Here is a 26,417-nt window from a genome sequence, read left to right as displayed (position 1 = left end):
TATATGGATTTGGAAACGTGGCCATCGCCAAAAGCGGCCCAACAAAATCAACAGGACATGTTTGCGGAGCGGGCGTAATTGGTCCCGTGAACTGGTTCAAAAGAGGCGCGCCTTTGCAGGTGCGGCCTAATGCGTTGATCCAGCGGTGACTTTTTCCACGAACGACAATTTCTACCGTTTCCTTCGTTGGGTATAATTGTGATATTACTGCAGAATAAAAATTTTCATTCGATAAAGCTTGTACGAGGATGAAGATGATACAAGAAATTATTGATTAAATTAGAGATAAAATGGTTTATTGATTTCAAATATATCACAGTGAGATAGTGAAAGTCAATGAAAGGATATGAGCAAACTAACTTTTCTTAGTAAAGTGTTAATTATCCATCGATGGTAATTGTCCATCTAAAGAAATCACATGAAAGCGAGTATCGAATGCTCCAAGATCAGTAATAGCTGTTCCAATTTCTTTGTTGTTAAAAACATTCTGAAATGACATCGTCGTCTACATCTTGACACCGAAAGAAAACAAAGATGGACTACTGATCATTATTTTTATTACCTCGTATTTGTTAGTTTATTCTCTACTTTCTCGAATATACGATACATTTACAAACAACATGTAAATTGCTATGTTCGATATAAAAACTTCGGAATCGATTCTTTTACCCGCCAACGAAGATAATATGCAGCATGTGGCGCCAACGAACGACACATAGATGCACTATCAAATAAAGGATCATCTTCAATCCGTATAGACGGCGCTACTTGTTGCGGTCTAGTGACAAACCAAAAGTATCTAGAAACAAAGAAGCCAAAGAGGGGGGAATATAATGGTGTAAGAGGCACGACCCCAGGCAACAGAACACATCGAACGTATTTCTGTTCATATGTTCGTCTTGGAAGCATAGGTACGCCATGTTCTCGGTCGTTGTATTCAGAGAGAAATAGTAGTTAAAGCAGGAAGAAGATAGAGGGAGTAAAAGGGGCAGAGGTGGAAGGGTGAAAGAAGGGAAGGGGGAAGAGTGGGAAAGAAACAGATAGACGAATGACAGAAATGCATAGTCGCGGTGGGTAGCAGCAGCAAGAACAGGCAGCAGCAGCGCACAGAGGATAGATCGCATCGTCCACGCGTAATTCGGGGCGTGTGCTAGGTTGGTCGTTTTCCCTAGCTCGTGTCCGTGGCTGCGTATCGAAGATGTATCCAGAGTGGCAGTGCGGGATACGCGTCATCGTCCCGTGACGGCGACGTTAAAGAGTTGCGAGACCGTAGAGCACGGTGTGGGCAGGTCGCGGCCATTTTTACCACACGATGCGGCAACCGTGCGTGCCCGTTCGATCCGCCATTCCAAACAATCGGTGTACTTCGTGCCCTCGCAGGGTACTTCTAGCCACGGCGACTCGTGGAGGCACCATCGGGAAACGATAATACGTGCCATTGAGACGTGAACGTTTCCTTTGGTCGGGCACGACAGGGACGAAAGCTCGTGAAAGCCGGCAGTGCTACTGGTGGTGTTGGTGCTGGTGTTGGTGGACGTCGTCGACGACGACGTGGAGGAAGAGGAGAAAGGTAGAAAGAAGGATGATACGATGATACGATGATCGTGTGATGATCATGGCGAAAAAGAAACGACTTGAATGGAACGACTCGATACATTGGAATATATATATTAATAAATACATTGGAGCTATTGGAGCATGCCTGTGATTCGTGTTTAATAATTGCACAGTGTTGTTCGTCGATGATAGTGTTCCGTTTAGTGGACAGTGTGCCTCTTCGCTGTTCGGTGTTTCACCTACGGTTTTCGTCGTCGTTGTCCGCCCTGTGCGTGCGTGTTTCGCGTGTACCTCCTCGCCACGCACATCGGAGTCTCTCCTCTTCCTCGGCAACGCGATCGATGTGACACCGTGTGACCGCCTGTGTGAACGTCTTTTACTAACGAAAATTCTCTCTCTCTCTCACTCTCTCCCTCTTCTTTCTCTCTCTTTCACTCGTTAACTCTCATTCTATAGAACTCTCGCATCTATAGAACTGATTCCTGGAATACGAGAAGAAACGGGGGAATCGAACCGAGAGTGTTATAGATGCGTGTGTCCCGTCGGTAAACGTCCTGTCTTGTCTTCTTGTGAGAGTGTATATCCAAAAGGCAGTGTGTGTTCTTACTCGCGCTCTCTCCACTGCCTCTCCGTTACCCCCCCTTACCCTCTTTCTCCATCGCTCCATCAGTGTCCCTCTTATTCATTTATTCTTGTTTTCTCTGTTTTTCCATCTCTCTACCGTTCCCTTATTATTCTATACTTTCGCCGTCTTTCCTAATGGTCTCTCTTCCTCTCATGGTAAAACTACATTAAAGACGACCATAGATAGAATGCTCGACGACACCACGATAATACAACGGTTGTCATCGTTCACGTCGTCGTCGTCATCGTCGTCGTTCTCGTCCAGTTCTACTTGTTCATCATCGTCGTTCACGAATCGTCTCCACTTATTTCCCGGCTTGTTCCTCTGTCGAGGAATCATTGAGCAAGCTGAATCGTCGTCGTCGTCGTGGTTCTGGTCGCTGTCATTATTAAGGGCACCTCGATCGTGAGGTGTCTTGGTGGACGTGCCGATATTCTCGTATAGCGGGGCGCGACAACGGCCTCTCGTACGAGAACAGGACGTCTGCCTCGAGATGGAGATCGAGGCGAAACAACGGAACCAGAGGAATCGGAGACGAGAACGAGCCCAGCGTATGTTGGCGCAAAGGGAGAGTTTGGCGAGCGCGAAGCAGCAACAGCAACAACAGCAACAACAAACGAGACAACGGCCGAACGACGAGGAGGACAGCCACAGCGGCGAGGACGAGGACCCCGCTGCCGGTCTTGGCCTCGGACTCGCCAGGACCGGTCATCCTCGTGATAGCCATTCTCGACCGCCCAGGCCACCGCGACCCCCGAGGCCTCGTAAGAAGTCTTCCCTCGCGGCTGCCAACCAGAAGGAGCCTCCCTTCGAAGAGGACATTATCGACGGCTTTGCCATACTCGCCTTCCGCACCTACGAAGAACTTGAGGTGAGTTCAACAACATTCCTCTTTTTCTCTTTTCTTCCTTTATTTCTCTCTCTCTCTCTCTCTCTCTATTTTTTTTCTATATTTATACTTTGCTTTATATTCGAATTTCTACCTACAGCTTTTAAGTTTATTTATTAAATCTTTATTAAGTCTTATTGATTTAGTAATACCATAATATCTTCGATTCATTTTTTATTTAGTATGTAGCAGCTAAAGGTATTACTGTTCAAACCATTAGGTATTCGAGTTCTTCGAATATCTGAGAGAATGAAAAAGGTCGGGATTTTACATGGCTATCCATTTTCCCTCAGGTGTTTATAATGTTGCGAGTAATTTTTATCATTGTGTGAGATAATAAGAGTAGAAGACAAGTATATACTGTGTAATCTGAAAATTATGATATACGTAAGTTGTGATATATAAGACGAAAATAAAAAAAAAAGGAAATTGTATTAAAGATTTTGTTTTTGAAGTAAAGAATCTGATTGATCGATATAATGATTTTTTGTACAACATCAAGAAATACTTGTTACCAATAATTGTAATTAGTAATAATGTAACCAATTAATTACCACTAATGTAATTACTAATTAGTTCTTTGAGTTTGCGAATGAACACAGTGGATATCAGTACATGATATCAGTAATAAGCTATTTTGATTTCACTTTAGTTTATTTACTACATTCATAGTATTTACCACTGCAACAAGCTAACAAGTATTCGTACCAAATACGCCTTGATATTGTACTTTGTACAAAAGATCATAATAATATCATCTACGATAAACGTCAACCATCAATTAGATTCATATGTATTTAATTAATTTTCAAGTGTATTCTTTTCCAAAATGAAGTGAAATGTTACGTTAATTCTTAATGGATTTAGATTAAAGGAGGAAGATGATAAATACTTACTCGTATTATAAAGTACTTCAAGCACTCTAGTACCTACATCTTTAATAACAACATTAGTTTCTAATGTATTGACTTTTACGCTATCTTTTAATACTGCAATACTTTCTTATTTAATGTGTAATATTCACGATCAGTGGGTATACTCTAGTCTCACCTGTGTCCACTGATTCACTAGCAATGTTGTCCGCTGATGGATTGTCATGTTTCTTGCGTGCGCGCGTGCAGACATACGTAAACTTTGCTCGACCTATCGTGTACAATGTCGTTTTCATTTCTTTCTGTTTTTTTTACCTTCTACATTGCTTATAGCAAGTTTTTATGCGTACATGGTATACAACATACGATATACATATATATATGCAATATTAATGACATTGAACGTTTACATGTTCCTAATATTGGAATCGCCAGGATCATCAAATGGACCAATTCATAATTTTTCATATCATAAACCTAAAGTCGTTGATTTTGATATATTTGAGTAGTTCTTCATAAGCTTGTTTATAGCTTGTTTAAAGCGATAAAAGCTTATTTTTCTTATACAATTATAGTATTTCATCCTACGTTTTAATTTCTTTGCTATAAGTCTTATACAGTAATACATTAATATATTGGTCATTGAGTACATGGTTCTTGTGTTAATTGACCAATTTTATCTTATCTCTTTTGCCTTTGGTTTTTGGATGTAATTGTAAGATTATTGTTGTTTACACAATAGCGATGTTTAAGAACTGTTAAGGCAATTTATAGTTTGTTCGTTTGCACCTATGAACCTTTGAACAGTTTTATGGCTGCCATTAACATGCTTCGCTCGGACAACAACTGTTCTTTTCACTATAACGGTTATGGATGTTATATATTCGAAAGTTGTAGGTCACCTTCTTTAAAATGGTTAAATTACAAACATACTCCTTGAAATATTCCTAAAAAAAAAAGAGAAGGAAAATCATCTAAATATATATGTATCGAAATATATAGAGGCAAGATTTTCCTCGCGATATCAAAGCTAAAGAGTTTTCTAAAAATTTCATTATTCCCATTCATCTAGCAGTCGGGGCAATATTGTTCGACGAGCCAAAAAATATTGCTCGAAAAGAGTAATAAAAACCAATTAGAGCAAATTGCCAACTCGTGCAATTAAAGGGTTGAGCGTTTAACTTTGCTACGTTGATTCGACGGGATTAATTTATGAACGTTTTACGTTCCGTACTATGTTGCTTATTTTACCGCTGTGAAGAAAAAAATAGTAGGTACGTAACAACATATTGTAAGGAACTATTTTACTTATTAGACTTTTACTTAGATTACTTATTACTTATTGTACCAACAAATTTTACTAGCTCTGATACACTTTCTGCTCTATTACATAAGTAAAATAGTATTTAAGCATTCCATTATTTTTCTAACAATATAGTATTCGCTAATAAGTTTGACCATCTACCGATATTTACTGCAAATTGAACGAATGCTTCCCACTGCTTCCATTTTCTAATTATTTTATTAAAAATTTGTCGTTCACTTTGCGCCACCTTTTAAAGCATCTAGTTTATGCTTTAAAATGATAAATTCTTTTGAAAGCTGATAATGATACAGTTAGAGCTTTAGTAAAGTCATAGTTGTATTACTTCCTTTTTCGGACATAAATTTGCATCAGACGAATAGGAGACCTTGATGAAAGTAACATGAAACCCGATGTTGTGGTTTAATATCCGACATTGCGGGAGACACTTCTAACTCTTTCCACGGTGCAATTTTCGTTTGAACAACTGCGTGCCGGGTAAAATAATTAGAGGATCGTGTTTCCAATCGATTCAGGAGCGCTAAACAAGCATTGACGATGAAAGAGATACCACGTATACATGATACAAAGTAATTACAAGTTCATGGATTATAAATATACACTTCGGAGGACGCTCAAGATGATAATGTTCTATGATAAAAATATTTTATAATATTTCTTTGTTTTTTTCTTTTCCTTGTAGATATTTATATCTATATGTAATCTGATGTTTGGCTCAATTTTTTAGATCAACTCCTTAGTTTGAGAAGCGCGCGTTTCTTTGGAATCTTGCGGTGTGCTACTTCGCGAGCAGTTCAAATAAGTACAAGGACCAATTCTCGATTATCAACGCTGTGCAAACTGAAATTTATCTTTGAAAAAAGGAGATTTTCGAAAACAAATTTTCAATTGCAAATCTTATCGCTATGCAGAGTAAATATATGAATGGATAAGATTTACCCAGTACCAAATACGTCTAAACGATTCAGAAGAACAAAACCATTTTTATAATATATTACTCAAATATATATTGTACATAATTAACCCTGAAATATCTTTGTTATATTATACTGAGAAATTGAATATTTCAGTTTAGATTGTTGAACAATATGATTTTATTAACCTATTAAGGGCCAAGCTGCGAAACAATGCATAACAGATGTGTAAACATAGTATTAATAAAAATTGTAAATAAGATAGTCAACATATGGTTTTGTTAAAATACAAGATATTATACTGTTATTAGAATAACAGATGTTTACAGAGTTCCACTGTATAAATTAAAGACCACAATAAAATTTCATTATATAAGAAAGTGTAATTTATCATAATGCTATAAGTATTTCAATTTCTTTAAACTTTATAAAAGGATAAATCTAGATGGAAGGAAGAAACGGCGTTAATTATTTAATTAATATTACATTATATTACGCTAAATAATATTAAACAAATCCTTGGAATTCCTTCTGGTAACCGCAATGTTAAAAAATTCAATTCAATGATGTAAATTGGTTGGAAAAGAGATCGCCTATGAAATGTAGTCTTAATGCACCACTGGTCTTTAATGGGTTAATGTAATATCCATTTCAAACAAACTGAAATCTGCTTTTGAATAATCTTGATCTGTCCATGTTAGGGGATTATCAAAAAGTACGAATAACGAAGAGCTATTCTTAGAAGCGATTAAAATAAAAATAATTGAGACATAGCATTTCATAATTAAGTTAGAAATATACAAATATTTTGGCCGAAAATACGATTTGTTTCGCACAATTAGGCGGGTATTTGGAACAAGGTATATAATCTGGAAAATATGATTGAAATTACTGAAGCATAAACGCCGTTTGAAAACGAGTTCGAGTACGGCGGAAAAGGCTGGTGTACGCCAATCAAGATTATTTCGAAATAGAAGGCTTTAATTACGCAGAGCCTTATCGACGATACATCGAAGTGAACATAAATCGAACTTATTATCTGTAGTCGGCGTGAGCCAAAAAAAGAAGCAACGTTAGTGGTGTTACATTGCGTCTACGAGGCAGCGAAAGCTCTTTCACGCCACTACATAGCACCTTTTATCATGATTTATCGCGGACGCAATCGCTAATCGCTATTTTTACCGTACACTGCGATACCAACTCGACTGACACGCTCGTCTTCGTTAACGAGCTATAATTTTCATTGATAAATAAAAGCAGCAATATCAACCGGTCGACCAGCCTATCGCGTTTTGACCATTTTCCTTCGCGCAAATTGCAAAGCATAACACTGTTTCCCAATGCGAAACAAACAGACATCGTCGATCATTTGCGATGCAGATTGTTCGGGGAAAAAAAACTATTATCTCTGCTTCTCTACCGTATCAGTAGATGACCTCCAATTGCTTTCATCGCGAAATCATAATGATGTAATGGTTCTTCCTAAATACGTATTATTCGTTTCATTTTCGAACGGATAACACATGTATGTATAAAAAATCATGAAATTGTCGATAAACAATCATGAAACCTGCGTATAAACGAACTGACATTTGCCATCGTATCAATGAGAATTGGAACGCTGATAAATTAAACCTGCTGGTTCTATGAAATGAAACATTATGCCAGCCGCTTTTATAAAAATAATCGTGGAACAATCAAACACAGTCGCCGGAAAATAACAGGGTCATCATATGCAATGTTTCGAAATCGAAGCATAATGTACATTATGATTCATTGTCCTATTGGTCTCTTTTAAATGAAAACAACTATTCGTTCGGAAATCACAGCGGCAGAATTGTATTCAGAGGTCAAACTGCCGCGGTGTCACGTACGAATCGTAGAGACAATAGCGATGGAACATTGTATTCTCTTAGCGAGTTCGTCATGCAAACTACTGTCGAATTATCTAAGTCTATTTTTTACGCTATTAAGGGTATTGTTATCGCATAAAGGAACTCCGACTGGCAGTTGAAAAAGAGACTCTGAAGACGGCCTGTTGATCATTCTTGGGCAAAGTACAGATCGCATAACGTGGAGAAAAAGTGTTGACATAGCTTGACCTTTTCGTCTCCCATTTTCTTCCTACCTGATGAGTAAACTTCTTTTCTACCTGAAAAATGAAAGAAAATAACAAAACGAAAAAATACCATTTAGCGGATCTTTATTGTTTGTAAACATGAATCACTAATATTTACCATTTGCTCGGCTGTTCTCACCGGTTTACTCATTTATTACTCATTCGCCTGTTTCATAATAACATACATCCCAATGGTAGTTTGTACGCTGCGTCAGAATCACGAAACGAAGACAATTGGTGGCTCGAACTGAAACATCAACGACACGGGTATAAATCGCCGCAATCGTGAAACAGAAAGACACGCACAAAGAAGAAAATAAAGAAAAACACAGAAAAAGGAACTCGACACGTAACGAATGCAAATTTTCTACGCTTGTTATTGTTTCTTACTATAAGCGATTTTAGTCACAATATGCAATTATTCTTAGCAAAAATAGCACTCGCTTCACCCATATCAGCTGATCATATTATTATTAACAGGTTGAATGTCACGCCAGTTTTACGAAGCTTGGCCTTGGCGATACAATGAATTTTTTATTATGCGATACATATAATGTTGAAATATTACCTACATGAGGTATATTACGGTGTGTATACTCATATTGTCTCTTCGCATTGCTAAATAATTTTAAATAATGCTAAATGTATATAAATTAATGCTAATTGTAAATATGTAGAAATAATTCTAAATAATAATGGTAAACAGTTCTATGTTGTTACGTCCCGGGACCTACCATAATCCATCCCTCGGTCATACTTATTCGAAACCGCAATAATTCTGAAGAACCGTCACAAGATTTAGCATTGTCTACTTTACTGTCAAGACCCTTAATTGCCATCATATATCTTTCGAGTCGAAACGTTCCTTAGGGCTATTAGTCACTAAGGTAAAAGCGGGATTTTCCATGTTCGACAGCCACTAATAGGAAGCGCACACAGTAGATTTATATTTCATGTACAAATAAAACTATTTTTATATGTTTTATACTGCATCAATTTCGTCACATCATTGTAGTAACGATGGTAATAATACAAAAGGTATAACTATTGACATTTGTTCAAATTATGTATTTCTACTAATCTTGGTGCGCCGGTCACTGGTGACCCCCATGACATCCAACGTGTTAATGATACAGATATGATAATGCTCGAGGAATTTCTAGTAAGATTCGCTACTCTGATTCCTGCTTCGCTTTATCTACTGAAACTACGCTACTGAAAATGACATAGTTGTACGCATGATTATAAGTGATATAATCACCTCGTTTGATTGGGTAATTGCTTAATTCGCGTATTTAATAAATTATCTCCTATCTTCATATTAGAAATCGAACAACGATAAAAAGAAGTTTTCTTTAAATTAATTACTTAATTTAAATTCAATTAAAACGCGTGCTTTTCCCTCCTTACATATTTGGTCAATGACGCTCGTCTCGAAAGGAAAAGACGTTCACGGAGGCATACTTGTTATTTACTCGTCCATCTTGTGCATTATCAAAGCACAAAGTGCATTGTTATTGTCACGGAGAAAGTAGCCGCGATGTAAACCGCTTAAACCGGTCCCTCTTGTTCCTGAACGAGTTCGCGCTCCAACCTGAGCTTCTGGACGGTGCAGAACAGCTGTAAGCTGCGCAACGCTTAGCAGGAAATGCTTACCAGATCTTCGCTTACCAATCTTGTCCGACCGTAACGCGATACATGTATTCATCCGTATTTATTCTATATATTTTATGTACATCTTTTCTATTCTTTTCTTTTCTTTTCTGTCTAATTAGAAGCCAATTTGAGAGCCAAATTTTTCTCACTCTATTAGCAAAGCACAATCCTTTGCCAATTAAATGTGAGAAATCGTTACCTGGTAGTAAATGAATTATCAGGCTTGGTACTCGCGTTACTAGATACCTTGTTATCTGCTCCCGGGAGCTACGAGTAAGGCGATTTGAAATGTAAACGCCACGGTAGGATGTTGATTCGGTGTCAAACAATTAGCGGAGAGCGAGATATGCATCGCTATTCCGGCAGACGACGACGACGACGACTAATTATGAAAAGCCGTGGGAATAAAAACCAGAACCTTTTTAATGCTCTATTACCAACGCTTTGACCTGGGATGAATCTGAAATATCCGCCAGATTGCTCATATTTTCTATGATATTCTTCCAACTGCTCATTTCCAATGATAGAATGCTAATTAGTTTCTACACGCTGCTTCGCTTTACGGTTTTAAAGATTAGTCAAACGTCACTTTTTTCTCGTCTCTTTAAGCGAGCTTTAAACAATTGGAAAAATTTAGTTTTTGTTATCGAGAACATACAAAACGCTAGACATCGTGCACGAGACGGACGAAATCCGCAGGTTAATTTGAGCGTATAAAATTTCTTCGTCATAAACACAAAAGCACATGGTTCGGAGGTTCGGTGTAACGTGCGTTGCCAGCTTTTGAAAAATCCTCTGAATCGGGAATGCACGCGTCGATGGTTTTCTTTTTCAAATTCCTGGTTGCGCCGCGGGGAAATCCTTTTGGACTTTTTCGTCGTCTCGCAACATACAGGGATCGTTCGACCTCTCCCGGGTGATTGTCCTTACCACAGATTCTTTCTTATCCGACGTGTTTTCTCCCTTCCTTCTCTTGACTGGAGGCTGACCGCCGCTGTTGTCGTCGTCGTTTCCTCTGATCGTGCCCTTACGTTCTTCGGCTACGAGAGAAGGACAGAGAGAAAGAACCGATGGGTCGGGTCAGGAAAAGAGTGTGTCGACATGTGGCGAGATTATTATCACATACGTAACACCATACCGTAATACTTAATTATCTTGTCCAGCGTCGCGACCGTTTAATTTATCTCCGCAAAAAATGTTTATCCTCCTGTCGAGCAATTAGTGACATATTCAATGATACACATTATCCGGCGCGCATAAATGAAAAATGATCCACTCGACCGCGCATGATGATGATGATACACAGCTCGCTTCTGAAACGAACGTGTATCCTACACCGTTCTCGCCTATCCGCCTCGTGTTCGGTTGCATTGCTCGAAGTAATCTTCCACTGTTGCTTAAATGAAGCGAACAGTATATGTTTTGAGACACTCTTAAAATCGTATGACTATTGAGCTTTTGCTAACAATATCCTTTCGTTCGAATACAGGACATTTTTTCCCTGCGCTTAAGATACATCTGAAAATAAAATCCGAAGTGTCGGATAATTTTGAAGTATAATTTAAATGCTATTCGTTAAGAAAAAATTGAATGGCAAGGTGATATCTGTCAAATTGCTTAAATTCAGTTCTGATATTTAAGATACATCAAAGTTCTCCAGACGAATATATCTGAATGATATAATCAAAGTAAACGATCGATTAATTATTTTGAGCGGCCTATAATCAACCGCGGCGCCTCGAAAGGTCGCTGTAACGCACACAATCGGGTCACATTCTGTCTACGAGCCAGCAATTAAAGATCTGCTAGCTCTAGACCATTACAAAACGGGCACGATGTATTCGTTGTATTTGTGTGTCTGATGCATCATTTAGTTATAAATTCATCTAGACCGTTATGGGAAGGCAAGCCGTTCGTCTCGTTCACGGGACATGGAAGTACGATGAGTGAATGGAATCTGAAAATACACGACGCTCTTAAAAGGAGAACATTTATTTATAATTGATTCGGTTAAAAACGTGCTACACACCGCGTTGACTTTGTAGACCGTGCACATGATCGCCGGTAATCTTTTTTTTTCCTACTCTCTTCTCCTCTCATTCCTCTCTTTCTCTCTCTCTCTCTCTCTCTCTTCTCTCTTTCTATGAATAGCGACGTGGTTCGAATTTGTCGTTACACGTCACATTGTACGACGGACATTAATTACGTTAGGGTAAACTCGTCGTGTTGAAAATCAACCGAGCGTATCCCACATATTGCGATATCGGAGCGGACTGATTAGCAGGCCACTCTGTGTATTGGCTTTTCCCCATCCTCCTTCATCTCACCCTTCTTCGGTTGTGCTCTCATCCTCCATTGGTGAAATCGTTGAAATCGTTGCCAATCGATAATTAACAGCCACTTATGGATTTAGAGTGAGGTCAGTGTCACGTCGAGCTTGCCGAGTTCGTTACGTAAGAACAGTCTTTTCACACGACAACACAATTGTACATACAATGGGTACGTGTAAATATATACGTGGCTTTCTATGTATAGTGTACGGTTACAATAAAACAAGTTCATTGGTCGCAATGGTTTCACGATAATCTCATTACATATTTACAACGATGATCGAGCGAAATTTCTATTTAGAAATAGACTCATTTCGTGTAACTTTTCTTTTCTTACAATGGTAGAGAGCATCGAGGTTTGTCGATTAACTACATATTCATTGAAAAGGATGTATTATGTACACGTACACGTATCGAGCACTGATTAGGAATGTGTTGATTATCTTTATACGTAATCAACAATTATTCTTGGACTCGAGATACACAAACGATACGTCATCGGATCGAGGATGCTCTTTACGTTTAATTTACTACATCGTACAATGTAATACGTATATTGTAACCTGTGAGTTATTTGACCTTATTTCCAAGTTACAGCTCATTTTTGTGCTCCAATAATCCTTTGACCGGAGCCAGTTACTGTAACTGACTATTATAAGGATCATTTACAAATAATACTTGACACATCACCAGTGGCCTTAATGTGACTCTGTGAAACTGTGAACGTTGATTTATAGCGAATCACTTGTCGTACGCTGTTACACGCGCTGATGACCCCTCGAAAAAATAATTTGGAGCTGGAAACAGGTTTGAGCGAGGAACATGTATTTGTTCGCTGATAAAACTTACTTACTCGCATGACTTAATCTTTCGTGTAAAACTCTCAGAGTATTCGTTCCTTGGTATGCTCCAAAAATATTCCAGTTGTCCAATACAGTACAAATTAATTTACTCGATTCAGAATAGTCATACGTATCTTTTACAAAACTTTCAGTCCAATTTTCAAACAAGAAATCATCTGTTGCGTCATAATATTCAATTCTTTAATGATCGATGTGACGAAAGAAGCCACGACTTTGTAAATAAATCAAAAAGCCTTTAGGGAGAGGAAAAAAAAATTTTAATAGGGAGAGTGAGAGAGAGAGAGAGAGAGATTCGGTAGCTGAATGAGCTAAATCCGTTGCACGGGCATATAATTTCGACTTGGGTAGATATCGTTGGCATTCGGCAGATTACCAAGAGCTCTCTTAGTGTCGTTAGCCGTAGCGAGAGTGAGGTCAGCAATGCCACGCCACTCAATAAATCAGCTCGGCTGCCGGTGCCAACGGAGATGCCTGAATTCTGCCACGTGATCCGTCAACAGAGAGTTCAACCGGTAATGCTCGGGCCACCCCTCTTCTCGCGGATATATTCACTACTGGTGAAAATCGACGGGCGAATTTCGACGATGCGCGCACGACAGACAGATATCAACCGACTTCAATCGAGCGAAACTGACTCGCGACCTAATTTTTCTTTTCTTTTTTACCTTCAAACGTTTCTCTCTTTCTTGTTTTTCGTTACCTGTTCATACAATCTGTTTTTCATTTTTCTTTTTTTTTTTTTCCACGTTTATAATTGCTCAGCGATACCGTTCGCGTCGTTACCTTGACACTGTGCGAAACAATTGTTTCGCGTATGTGTGCATTCATAGGCAGAGTGGGGTTGCCGACGAATTTCATTCACTCTGCGTAACTTCTTCTTTTTCTTCGCTTTATTTTTCGCTTTTCGCCTTCTCTATATATCTAGAACGTTGTTGCTCATGATATACACGCCTCGCTCGTTTTAATCGAATGAACGTTGCATATCGCGCAGGGTAAACAGGGATCTTTGATCGAATTACGGCTACGAAAATCGATATGCGATTTATGGTTGAACCGGTACACAGATTGATTTTAAATGTGCTCGCTGGCAGAAAGATGGCGTAAAGGGATACGTGAAATTTCATTGGATCGCGGATGTGCTTCAGACTATTTTACGTCGCTCGATTTACGGTAATTAATGAAACACTCGAAGGCAATATGTAATTCACTCGATTAGCGACGAAATAATTTCTATCATATACTGCATCACAGGATACACCACAACCTGGTATCAGCCGTCACGTAACGAGGCGGAATATTTTAATAATAAACAGGAAAATACTCGGCCATGTATTGCGTATCCCAGTGTATAGGTGTTTCGCATGTCTGTGCCGCTTTTTGGTAGATTTCAACATCAATACGAGATTTCGGACGGTAATGCTCTTAATTAAATAAAACGCTGCCCGGCACAGCGTGAAGATTTGCATTTACATTTTTATCTCGTTCGATTAGCTTGGTTCATTTTCAGATACATGTCGGATAGATTAATTTCGAAGCAGTTTAAATTGCTCGTTAACCTGTGTAAAATTTACTATTTATGTAGTGGCAATCCTGCATACACGAGACACTGTACATATCCTTTGAGGTTATCTTTTAATTCTTTCCATTTCCAATTATTACATGTATTACCTAATAAACTTCTCTTATTTCATAAATCTCTTATGTTTAGTATAATATTTGTGCCAGCTATCTTTTATGTATAAATACTTTCTTGGAGCACAGACGGTACGAAGAAAAAAGCAAAAAGACGTTGAACATAAAGGGTTCGTGTGCGCTCGCGAATCGATACGGGAACGACAAAAGGGATGTGTATCGATGATGGACGAAACACAGTCGTGCACCTGCACAGCGAGTTGACCCAGTTCTTCTCGATATAATTTGAACACGAAGGAAGGTGAACGCTTTACTTTCAGATCTCTCGCTGTGTCTCGAATTAATCGGTTTTGTTGATCACGCTGCAATTGAAAAAAACCTCAACTTGAAACGTAATCAATATCTGCAATTTCATACTTTTAGAAAAGGAAAGAAAAACATATGATCGAGTGGACGTGATTATATAGTTGTTCGACGTATAACTTGTCCCACATATTTGTTGAATCGTGACAAGTTTATCGAATGAAATTTTGAAAAAGAAACGGAAGGGAGAAAGAGAGAAACGATTAAGTACGCGAAGAGGCCCGAAGTACGCAAAAAGTATGCAAAAAGTACGAATGAGAAGAAGCGGAAGTGCTTCGTAAAAGTAATCATCCGTTTCTCTATTATTGGTATTGGGGAAAGAAAGTTAAGGCGATCTTAAATCTGTAACCGCTTTATCATGATAAATTTTTCGATTTGCTTTTCTTTCTTTTTTCCTTATGTCTAGCTAAACTGTAATTATTTTCACGCGGAAGCTATCATGGATGGTATTATCCGTAATAAACATTGCACATCGGAATAATGCCGGCACTTATTCTCAAATTATCTGAATTACGCGTACCTTCGAAAACTGCGCGTAGAACATGTCCGTCGAACAAAAATGATGGAAACTATGTAAATCGCGAGAAATATTTGCGTCTGAAAATAATCTTGCAACGTGGCCGAATGATGGCCGCTTTACCGCTGTATTTACACCACTATAAATCTTTTTACTGCCACTAGTTTCTTCTCCCTTTTTTTCTTTCTTCTTCTTTTTCTACTCGACACCATCCACGCCGTTCTCTTTCTGTTCTGTTTTGTTTTCGTAGAAGTAAATTCATTTTATTGGTATGGTAACAACTAGACAAAACATAGACACCCACACTAAACACCGACTGCACTTTTTTGACTCCGCATTCCGTTCGACAGTCTCACTTACTGATATTAAAACATGTACGTATATCATCGACGATAAGAATCTCACCTAACGAGAATTAATCATGTTCTTATTCGTTGAACAGTCGTTCGATACCGTCATATTTACAAATCTCTATATTGTGAACACGCGCAATGTAATCTTTTAATATCGTAAGAAATACTTAATGGAAATTGTTAAAGATACAAAATTTTGTTTATAACTTTTCCTACCTTTTCATAGAATTTGTTAAAATAGTAATAAGTAATTTTGTTCTTATTATACATTTCTACAACGTTCTTTTACAACATAATTGTATAGTGGTCGACTAGAAATGATAGTTTCTATGTGGCGACTAATAATGTAAAAAAAAAAATTGTTTCGACAGGATTAACAAATTAACGCGAAAAGAAAACGCGAAGACGGTAACTGAGAATATAAACAATGCCGTGCCATGATACATGTTTACTTTCGGATAATTTTTGGACGACGGCCAACATCGTTTCACGCTCAGCACGTCAATTTGGTACTGGCAAGCAGCCGAAATTTTCGTCAAACAGATGTCCGAATGACTGTTATTATCCGCTTGTTACAAACGAGAGCGGAGCAGAATACTTAATCTCACGGCGCTAGTGATGCCCGCCAAAAAAGAAACATTGTTGTCAAACGTAAAGGCCAACTCGTGATATATTTGATTGAATTGAAGTCGTGTTTCCCGCGTTGACATTTCATTGAAATGCATCGTAACGTATACTCAGCAAATAACTTATCTCATAAACACTTGAATATGCATATTTACAAAAAAATTGACTTTCAAATCACATGTTTTGAATATTTTATATTTTATATCACTGTCACTGCTTTGATTGAAATGGAAAACATTCTATTAATGAATTTTCAATGACAGTGTGAGAATTTACATGTCATCAATTTTTTCTAAAAATGCGCAACAAAATACTTACATTATTCCATAGTTCGCAATAATAAACATACTTTTTAAGCTTTTAAGAATGTATCTCAAATGTACTTAATTCCCGTTTTACGTAAATTTCCTTTAACTCGAACCTACTTCAACTACATACTTTGCATGAAAGCAGACATATTTGTTTGACTAGACGCTTCACTTTTGTTTTCCTAACAATGGTCAAACTTCAGGTAGTTGTGTGCATCGGCATTCAAGTTACTTTACTCCTAAAACAAAAATATATATAAATAATGTAGTATAATAATAAGATAATTAGATACTTCTTTGATAATTTCGCAAAATAAGACGACCATAAGTTTAATTTATTCACAAAAAAAAATGCTTTTTTGTCTTTTTCTATCTGTCATTTATCAGATATACCGCATGGATGAATCAAAATGACATAGCGATTGAGATAACGCGTAGAAGGCAATTCATTTAAAATCATCCATTCGTTGAAATCGCATGTGCATATGAGTCTCGCACATTAACGTCGCGACCGAGTATATGCGAATTGTGAGTAGTAGCCAGTAGCTGAATTAGAGTCCGATCGTGTCAACACCGAACGATAGACGTGGCAACGTTGTACGAACGAGTTTAGTAGCCGGCTAGCCAAAGCACGGAATAGCCGACCGGTGGAACGTCCGTACGTCCGGGAACGACCTTCCTTTACCCATCCCGTGTCGAGGAACCTTGCCTCCCGGACTGCCAAACACTGCTTTACCTCCTTTAAACTAAAAGAACTCGTTATCTAAATACGTATTTACTCCTATTATGGTTTTTGAATTTTTATATTCCTGTCTCAGTCTCGCTTCAACAAACGAAAAAATTTTTAATGTTATAAAAAGGACGTTAAGATAAAATTGATGATCTAGAGATCTAGAGATCTAGAGATCACGCATATTAACAGCGAGTCTTTCATATTTTCTGCAAACTTTAAGAATAGGTTAACAATAAGAAAAACTATATATATTTACATAAAGTTCTCAAAAAGTTCTCAATCAAACATTTTTTTCTTACCATATAATTTATATTATGTCTTTTAAACCGAGTCGTTACAAAATAATCATTAATAATAATCATTTATTACAGAATTATTAAATACTTATATAATTTTTCATTGTCATGGATATGTATACATGGTTATTTTAAAACGTAAATTACCTCACAATAGAGTGGTACAAATTGAAATTTCTTTTTTTCCAATTAATGATTAACACTCAGATTAGTTATAGATATTATAGAAATGCTAAAGTAAGAAATACCATAGATTTCTGCGATAAAGCAAAATTTGAAAAATTTTTTTCAAATATCACGTTCTATGCGTATCATTTATTGTAATTAATTGAAATAAATGCAAAAAGTTCTGTTCTTCCTAGAATCATTCATAATTGGCTTATCTGGCTATAGTTTAGCCACCAAAGAATGTAATATTATATCAATGGTCATTAACATCAAAAACAGGAATATTTTGTCATACGTTTTTCCTATGTATATTCATAAGATAGAGGTTTATTCAATTAATTCGCCTAGCTGCCAGAAGTATACAATATGTAATCTAACCGCAGTACATGTCCTAGGGGGTTTCACTTCGCAGTTGGCACACGTGCGCAGGTGGAGTATGGCTTTTGCTAGGTGGTAGTTTTTTACACTGCGAGTTCTAGTGGCTTTTTCCCATCATGTTTCTTTGGTACCCAACCGTACCAGAGAGGGGGATGAGAGAGAAAGAGATAGAAGGAAGAAGAAGGTAGAAAAGATCGTGCGTGAATACACGGTTATCGAAAAAGGAAAGTAATACTCTCTCAGAGCTGAGAAAGAGAAGTCAGGGTTCAGACTTCGTTCCTTCCAGCTGGCCTGGCACGGCAAAGGAGGCCTTGTCGCGCGGCTGCTCGTTCGGTCAATGTCTTCTCTTTCTTCCTCGCTCTTCCTCATCTGCCTTCCTCGTCGTTCCCCCTCTCGTCTCTTTTTAACCCCCACTTTCTACTCGATCTCTTCCCCCTCTCCCTTACTCTCCCTTCACCAGTACCTCGCTCACTGCCTCTTTCATTCTCCCCACCATTCGTGTGCTGCATCGCGCACACGAGACATGGTGCTGCTTGTGAATCCTGCTGTCATCTTTGCAAACGCCCGTCCGTCTTAGGGAGTTCGAATTTAAACAAAATCAACCGTATCACAAACGAACATCTAACGGATATTATTTTTGTTCGTGAACGACAAGAAAACCGTGTTTATTACGATAACGGTACTTAGGTACACGTAGAGGAAACTGAGAGAGGAAAAAGTCAGAAAGGAGGGGGTAGAGCGCCACCCGTTCAGAAATGTGTACTGACATCGCGGTTTAAAGGCACCGACGGAAAGGCGTTCTCATACGGCTTTTTTTACTGTGCGCGCACCAACATCTATCTTCGCCTTATGCTTTCTTACTCACGAGCCTGACGATCCATCGACGTTTCCAGTGATGAAAATATAAATTATCCAGCTTGCTTTTTACGCCAGTGTAAATCTGTCGCAGAAATCGTGGTATGTTTACCATACGTGTTGAATATATAATCGCTTACTTGGTTAATCAGACTTCGTATGTATGTACATGTTGAGTTTAAGCGATACCGAAAGTACATAAAAATATTCCTTTCATAGTTCATTATAATTACGATTATAGTACAGATCACCAGAAATGGAATTTAACTTAAACCGAGCTCGTGTAGTTAGCGATTACACAAACCTATCGTTAGAATTACATTATGTTTATTACGATACCTACTTGCAACATCGTCATTAGTTTTCATGTAAATAAGGATTGCTCTTTGTAATCTGTTAGTAATCTTGTATTATTAAAAGTGTATTTCTCATATTGAAATTACTAATTGCGTATTATATTCTTTTTCTAATTTTATTGATGTATCTAAAAAATACATTTTTACTGGTATATTAAATAAAATTCATATTTTCCATTTTTATTTAATTCTTGAATAACTAGATTTTTGAAATAAAGATATAATTTAAATTTTTTTATGATTGCAGAGTGCAATAAAACTAGCTGGCAAAAATAATGTCAAGAAATTACATACATTACTGTCAATAGTGGAAGAGAAACCAAAGGTGGATATAGGACAAAATAATAGACACAACGAGCATCACATCAAAAACCATTTCAAGCACAACCATTATACACACAATTCCATACTGACACCATCTACAATTAACCAGGTAATTATTTCATGATTAATGTTTTAGTGTAAGATAAAAAATGATCTAATTGTGCTTGAATATTTTTATAGGGCCTAGATGCAGGTACAAGTGACGATAGTGGTAGAGCATCTGAACAATTGCATGGCCCTGGTATACCTAGGGATTGCCAGGACGCCGACAGTTCCAGGGACCACCTCAGCGATGTAAGTAATGTTATAATTATGAATAGTTTATATTTTATGATTCCTTCTAATTGAATGATATTAAACAAATTAGCCATTTGAATCAATTCTCATATTTGTGCAATTTTCATTGGTTCTACAGGCTAGCAGTCATTGCAGTTCGGGTAAAGGTTATATCGTAAGTGTCAGAAATATAATTTAAGATATTATATCTCTCTACATGTCTAGGATTGTTATAATAGCTACCTTGTGTCTTTTTTTCTTCTCATTACAGTGTGATAGTGAAGGAGAAGACGATAAGGTAAGTAACCATATTACAAAGACCATATAGTAGCAAATAAGCAATTGTAAGTTAAAAATTAATCTTTATTTTAGGGCTCGGATGCTGAATCGATACTCTTTGAATCTTCTACCCCACCACCTCTTGCACGTAAATGTATGTAATACTTGAATTAATAATATACATTTGTTTTATATCAATACTTGGCATTTTTGTAAAATCAACTCTTATGTTGCAGACGAATTGCCGTCATCTTCACCACACGTTTTGCCTCCAGCAAACGGAGCAGGAGGTTCACCTCCAGACACAGGTGGACAAATTTCCAATCCAGCAACGGATGCTCCAGCGCCTATACCACCTCCTGTGCCTGCGTCTGCACCAGTTCCAACAGCGCCAAGTCCTCCCAGTCCTACTCTACCCCCTCACATATCCCAACCACCTGTAAGTAAATGTTTCTAATTTAGAGTTTCGTTACTATGAACGATATACATTAGATTGAATTTATTTTCAGATGACTAGTCCGTTGGCAGCAAACCCACGTGCAATAGCTCCGCAGCAGCGGCCAGCTTCCCCTGCTCTGCCACCTCCTTCCTTGCCCCAACAGCCTCATACAACAATACCTGCATTACATCCACCTAATGTACCCCTTGTTTCATCGAGTCATACAACTAGTCCTGCGGTAGCCAGTTTAGGCGTTACTCCAGCAGCACCATCAAACGGAGCTACAACTACTAGCTATCCACCGTCGATACCCATGGCTGCTTATCCTCAGACCCAACCATCTTATCCACCTCTTTATACACCATACACCGCTCTAAATCACAGTCCATACCTCCCACCTGCGGTTCCATCTCCCTCCCATTCTGCTTCTTCACGAGCAGAAGTGGTAAGTTGTATATCCTTGCATTATACTAGAGAATTTGTTTGAGTTGGATAAATATTACGTATATTTATCGTCATTATATCGATTGTTTCGATGATAGTTGAATGAAGTGCTAATCCTGATCGTTTTCATTTTTAGAGAGGAAGTAGAGCTTCCCCATGTACTAACATAAGTAAACAACAGCCTATAGGAAATAATACCACAAATCATAATACTCCTTTGAGCGCTGCCACCACAACATGTGTGTCTACTATAACAAATACAGTTACTACAGCAAATACCATTGCTCATAGAGACATGGTAGCCTGTAGTTTGACTGGAAGAAACAATAATTCGCCTCGTGGACACAGTCCAAATCGGGAAAGAGATAGTTATAGGTACAATCTTGTAATCATAAATATTCCTATTGTTTTTTGTAACAAATATCTTATAATAATGTTACTTATTATAGCAGTAACGTCAGTAGCCTAAGTCGAGGTAGCATAACGCCTGTAAGTGTGCCAAACACATCTTCTCCAGCCAATTCTAGTCTACCTGCTTACACCAAACCACAGGGATGGATTGGGTATGAATGAAATCATAACCTCTCCTGTAATTCTTTTATCTTTTACAAGTATTTTTACGATTTTTATATATTTTCATATGTAATTTACAGTAGCAGCACAACTTCACAATTGTCTCCGGCAACTGCAACATCAGTTCCAAGGCCAACACCTCCACCAGTACCACTTGGCATGCACACGTTTCCTCCGCCAATGTTCGCGGCACCCTTACCTCCTCCCGTATCCAGTTCCAGTCCACATACGTCACTGCCTTCACTGCCACCACCAACGACCAATCCTAATCCATTCTCTGCCGAGTCACTTTTTCAAACAAGTAAGTTTATAAGTAAGTTTATAAGCTATATTTTGATTTTGTTTGGGATTCGAGTAACAAAGAGAGAAAGAAAAAAAAAGAAGAAGATAGAATAAAAGTTTGAAACGAATGAGACACTAACCGAAACAAGGGGTGACTCATGTCGCAGGTCAGGCAGACCTGTTAAGGCGAGAGCTTGACAATAGATTCTTGGCATCCCAAGACAGAAACGTTGGAGTCGCAGTTGGGAATCTGGGTCCGCCTCCATATCTTAGGACGGAGATGCATCATCATCAACATCAGCATACTCATGTACATCAACACACCACACCTCTGCTTCCACCGACGGCCGCGACAACTTTGTTTCCGCCTCCTATAGTATGTAATATAGTTCCTCATATTTGTGTAAGAATAGCATGTATCATTTACTATCATATTCATGCATTATATCTCTTAGTTCAAGGACATACCGAAATTAGGAGGTGTTGAATCTCCATTTTTTCGTGGAAATCTGAACCTTTCTAGTTATTCTGGCTTTAATACCGGTCTCTTACATCCTGGTATTGGTCCACCTTCAACACCTTTTGTACCTCCCAATCATTTGACATCATTTGCACCAAAGGTAATCTTTTTAATGAATATAAATTATTAAAGTTTATGTATTGCTCAATGTATTTACTACAACTTATATATTTACTTGCAGAAAAGTGGAAAATGGAATGCAATGCATGTTCGTATCGCTTGGGAAATTTATCACCACCAACAAAAACAGCAAGCGGAAGCGAAGGCTGGAAGTGTTGCTAATACTAAAACAGAACTCCTGAGACCACCAGGTCATCTTTACCCAGGAGCCCCAGGAACTGGTCTTGGAATAGGAGCACCTTCAATGGCACCACCATTTCCCACTAATATACCACCAGCGCATCCTGCACCACCTCCACCTCATCCTGTCGGTTTTCTATCCACGCCAGCATCACATTTAGGTAATTCATTGTCGATCAATATATGAAATGTCACTTCTTACAAGTAAACTGAATTAATCATATGGAAATTATCTTAGGAACGGGGATGTCACCATTCGGAAGATATCCATCAACATTTGGTGCACCGAATCCAAATTTCCCTGGTCTTTCTAGTTTTCCTCCTTCAAGGGAAATGCCACCATTGGGTGGTCTAGGTTCTGTACACGATCCATGGAGAGGGTATGTATCTAATTATTTACCTCTACAAGAAAAATATGTAAATCATTAATTATCCTTTCCTCTTTTTGTTTAGATTACAACGAGCCTCTACTGGATTTCCACCAACTACAGCGGTATCATGGAATCTAAAACCGGAACCACCTGCAATTGACAGACGAGCGGAACTCGAGGAACGAGAGCGAGAGCGGGAGCGCGAACGCGAACGCGAACGAGAACGTGAACGAGAACGTGAACGAGAACGCGAGCGTATAAGACGTGAGAAGGAAAGAGAACGGGAAGAGCAACGTGAAAGGGAGAGACGAGAGCGCGAAAAAGAAGAAAAGAGGAAACAACAGGAAGCTGCAGAACGAGAAAGAGAAAGGAGGGACAAAGAACGCCGAGAGATGGAGAGACGCGAGATGGAACGTGAAAGGTTACTTCATCAAAATCGGCAACACGTTGTTGTAGGTCGGGAACGGTCACCTTTAAGAAACGGATCTGCATCTATAGAAAGTGGGGAAGTACGTGTGAAAGAAGAACCACGAAGTAAAGACGACGAAGTTGTGATGCTTCCAAGGCCACCGGGTCCTGGGCCTGGAGCAGTGTCCGCAACAGGACCTGGACCAAGTCCACTGCCTGAGACAAGGTATCATCACCCTCATCCTCATTCATACCTTGCAAGGCATCCGCATAGCATGCCTGCGCCGCATTCCATGCCACGAAGTATGCTCCCTGGTTTGAGCGCACATCCAATGCAACATTTTCCACCTCCATCTGCGCCTACTGGTCAACCAGGAGGTCCTTGGCCTGGGGATCCTTTCAGAGATTATCGTTACGATCCTTTACAACAATTACGTTATAATCCATTGATGGCTGCTGCTGCATTTCGAGCAGAAGAAGAAGAAAGAGCTAAACTATACGCCGGGTATCCACCACCACCAGTAAATTCTTTGAGAAGCAAGGATCCAAGTCCTGGTCCATTAAGTAATTTGCATATGCATCATAGAGCAGGACCTGGACCCGGGGTGCCAACGCGACAACTAGAGCCCGCTTTGATGCACGCAGATATACATAAGAAGGAGGATGCCTCCCAATCTCGATGATATATCCTCCCCGCGTCCTCAGCTTCTGCAAGTGAACGCACTAAAGGGTCAGCATTCTGAGCATTTCCGTAAAGTTTTCAGACCCCAGTGCTGATATTTTGCTAATGGAGAAGAGGCGTTATTTAAAAGAAATTGTACATAGATTATATAATATTTATAGTTATTGACAAAGTGCGAAGAAACGAAAAACGTATAGAACATTTAAAAATAACAAATAAATGCATTCGTGCGGCTCGTAAGAAGATCATTAACAAAAATGCCTTGTTTATGACCATAGAAATTCCGCTTGATTATGTGATGGAAGTTAAAGGACGAATCATCGATGCAAATAAACTAAGGCATTTATTGAAATAATGTGGTCACAAAAAGAGAGAAAACAAATAATGACGTCGTTATGTGATTCTGTATAAGTTTCGGGGATCTGACTGTTCATAGCGATATAAACTTTAATCATTACGATAGCTATGCGTATAGTTAACAAAAAAAAAGTATCGTGTGTAATATTATAGATATTGTAGAATGCGAGACGATGCTACGTAAAGAAAGAAATCCAAGTTAAAAGCAAACTTAAGCGGATCTCTACCATTACTCAAAAATTATTTAATTATTTATTTATTGCGTCGTATAAACGAATCTCTACTACTGACGTACAGATACGATCGTAAAACAAGTTGCCCTAATTTAATCGATATAATATAACAAAAAAAAGTTACATGTTTCCTTTTTTTCCATAGAGATTAATTTGTACCGTAGGAGTAATACTAAAAAACACGTACGAGGGGGCAAAAAAACTGATATCTTTGGCTTTTGGCAGCACAAGCTCGCTTTTCCTTTTTCATTTGCATGCAATTTAGAATCGCACTCTGGTGCTTCCTGTGATATGTATAAAACGTAAGATTATTTAAAAGTATTGCAGTTATTTTTCGTCGTAATTATAAGGAGAATAATAAACACAAATTGTAAATCAAATTCTTTTTCGAGAAATTATAAGCAGGGATAATCTATCTACTGCAATACATTTTGCAATAAAATAAAATGAAAAAAAATTTATATTTGTCAGGAAAATTATAGGATTTGTGAGTAAACAGATACAAAAGCAGTTTGTCCGTGCCAAAGTGCTTTAATCAAAAACACAATTAACGCTATGTAGAGATATTGCAACTTCTGATTTTGTACCTATCAAAATTGAAAAAGAAATATTGTTTTATATCCTTGTTTCATCGTCCTCTCAATTTATCAGCCATATACGTAGTTATGTTACCAGAGAGCTAATTCAAGATCTCTCTTAAGAAGAAAAACAAAATAAAATATTCGTGCCATGGACCAGGCTACATTCGAGAATCCTGGTGCCTCCAAAAATATACTTACTTCTGTTAAATAATCAGGCTCTTTAAACTATTTCGTTCATATTGTAAAGTCACCATAAAAAATGTGTATTATATAATTAACGACCATATGCAATTTAAAAATTGTAGATATTTTTCATCGATACAAGGTTGCAATGTGATGCAATGATTCTGTTCTTGTAGATATCGAGGAGTATAAAAGAGGATTTTGTGTGAATAGGTTTTTTCTAAAATTGATTCTTTGTAAAAGGGTCTAATAATCATAGTTTCTATCAAATCTGTCGTTTCTAGTACTTCTACCAAGCCTGAAACATTTAAACAGTTCATAAAGACCTCAGAAAAAAATATTACGAGTTTATAAATAGACACACTGCCACTACACTTTACGACAAAAAAGTTTAAACTTTTTATATTTCTTTATGAGATTACGCTTACAT

General features: G+C 38.1%; 1 protein-coding gene and 2 long non-coding RNA genes across 8 annotated transcripts; 1 reads left to right on the top strand and 2 right to left on the bottom strand.

Moving 5' to 3' along the window:
• Window positions 1-910: 910 nt before the first annotated feature.
• On the top strand, window positions 911-26,257 carry LOC100647546 (autism susceptibility gene 2 protein). 6 transcript variants are annotated; one of them, XM_020865452.2, is made up of 16 exons: window positions 911-3,053; window positions 19,983-20,168; window positions 20,240-20,353; window positions 20,475-20,510; window positions 20,607-20,633; window positions 20,708-20,768; window positions 20,851-21,053; window positions 21,124-21,498; window positions 21,634-21,872; window positions 21,950-22,060; window positions 22,151-22,383; window positions 22,502-22,728; window positions 22,808-22,972; window positions 23,054-23,333; window positions 23,411-23,552; window positions 23,626-26,257. In XM_020865452.2, exons 1-16 carry the CDS (start codon window positions 2,676-2,678, stop codon window positions 24,632-24,634), a joined length of 3,786 nt encoding a protein of 1,261 aa, XP_020721111.1. In that variant the 5' UTR covers window positions 911-2,675; the 3' UTR covers window positions 24,635-26,257. The 6 variants fall into 6 exon arrangements, with proteins under 6 accessions (XP_020721111.1, XP_048266418.1, XP_020721110.1 ...); XM_048410461.1 differs by having other exon boundaries at window positions 913-3,053; window positions 21,947-22,060; window positions 22,520-22,728; XM_020865451.2 differs by having other exon boundaries at window positions 913-3,053; window positions 21,947-22,060.
• On the bottom strand, window positions 6,344-8,559 carry LOC125386009. Its single transcript, XR_007225822.1, has 2 exons — window positions 8,419-8,559; window positions 6,344-8,333 (listed from the first exon to the last, which is right to left on the bottom strand). It is a non-coding gene; the product is annotated as an uncharacterized LOC125386009 (long non-coding RNA).
• On the bottom strand, window positions 10,478-13,169 carry LOC125386010. Its single transcript, XR_007225823.1, has 2 exons — window positions 11,986-13,169; window positions 10,478-11,913 (listed from the first exon to the last, which is right to left on the bottom strand). It is a non-coding gene; the product is annotated as an uncharacterized LOC125386010 (long non-coding RNA).
• Window positions 26,258-26,417: the final 160 nt, after the last annotated feature.

This window comes from Bombus terrestris, chromosome 11, assembly GCF_910591885.1.
Source record: "Bombus terrestris chromosome 11, iyBomTerr1.2, whole genome shotgun sequence".
Taxonomy (NCBI): Eukaryota; Metazoa; Arthropoda; class Insecta; order Hymenoptera; family Apidae; genus Bombus; species Bombus terrestris.
This window is presented reverse-complemented; position numbering and strand designations above follow the sequence as displayed.

What these genes read in the sequence shown, in the direction of transcription:
- LOC100647546 (XM_020865451.2), top strand. Translation starts at nt 2,676, where the DNA reads ATGGAGATCGAGGCGAAACAACGGAACCAGAGGAATCGGAGACGAGAA. An exon ending in CGGGAAAGAGATAGTTATAG is followed by an intron (nt 21,873 to 21,946) that starts GTACAATCTTGT and finishes TACTTATTATAG; the next exon opens with CAGTAACGTCAGTAGCCTAA. An exon ending in CACGCCAGCATCACATTTAG is followed by an intron (nt 23,334 to 23,410) that starts GTAATTCATTGT and finishes AAATTATCTTAG; the next exon opens with GAACGGGGATGTCACCATTC.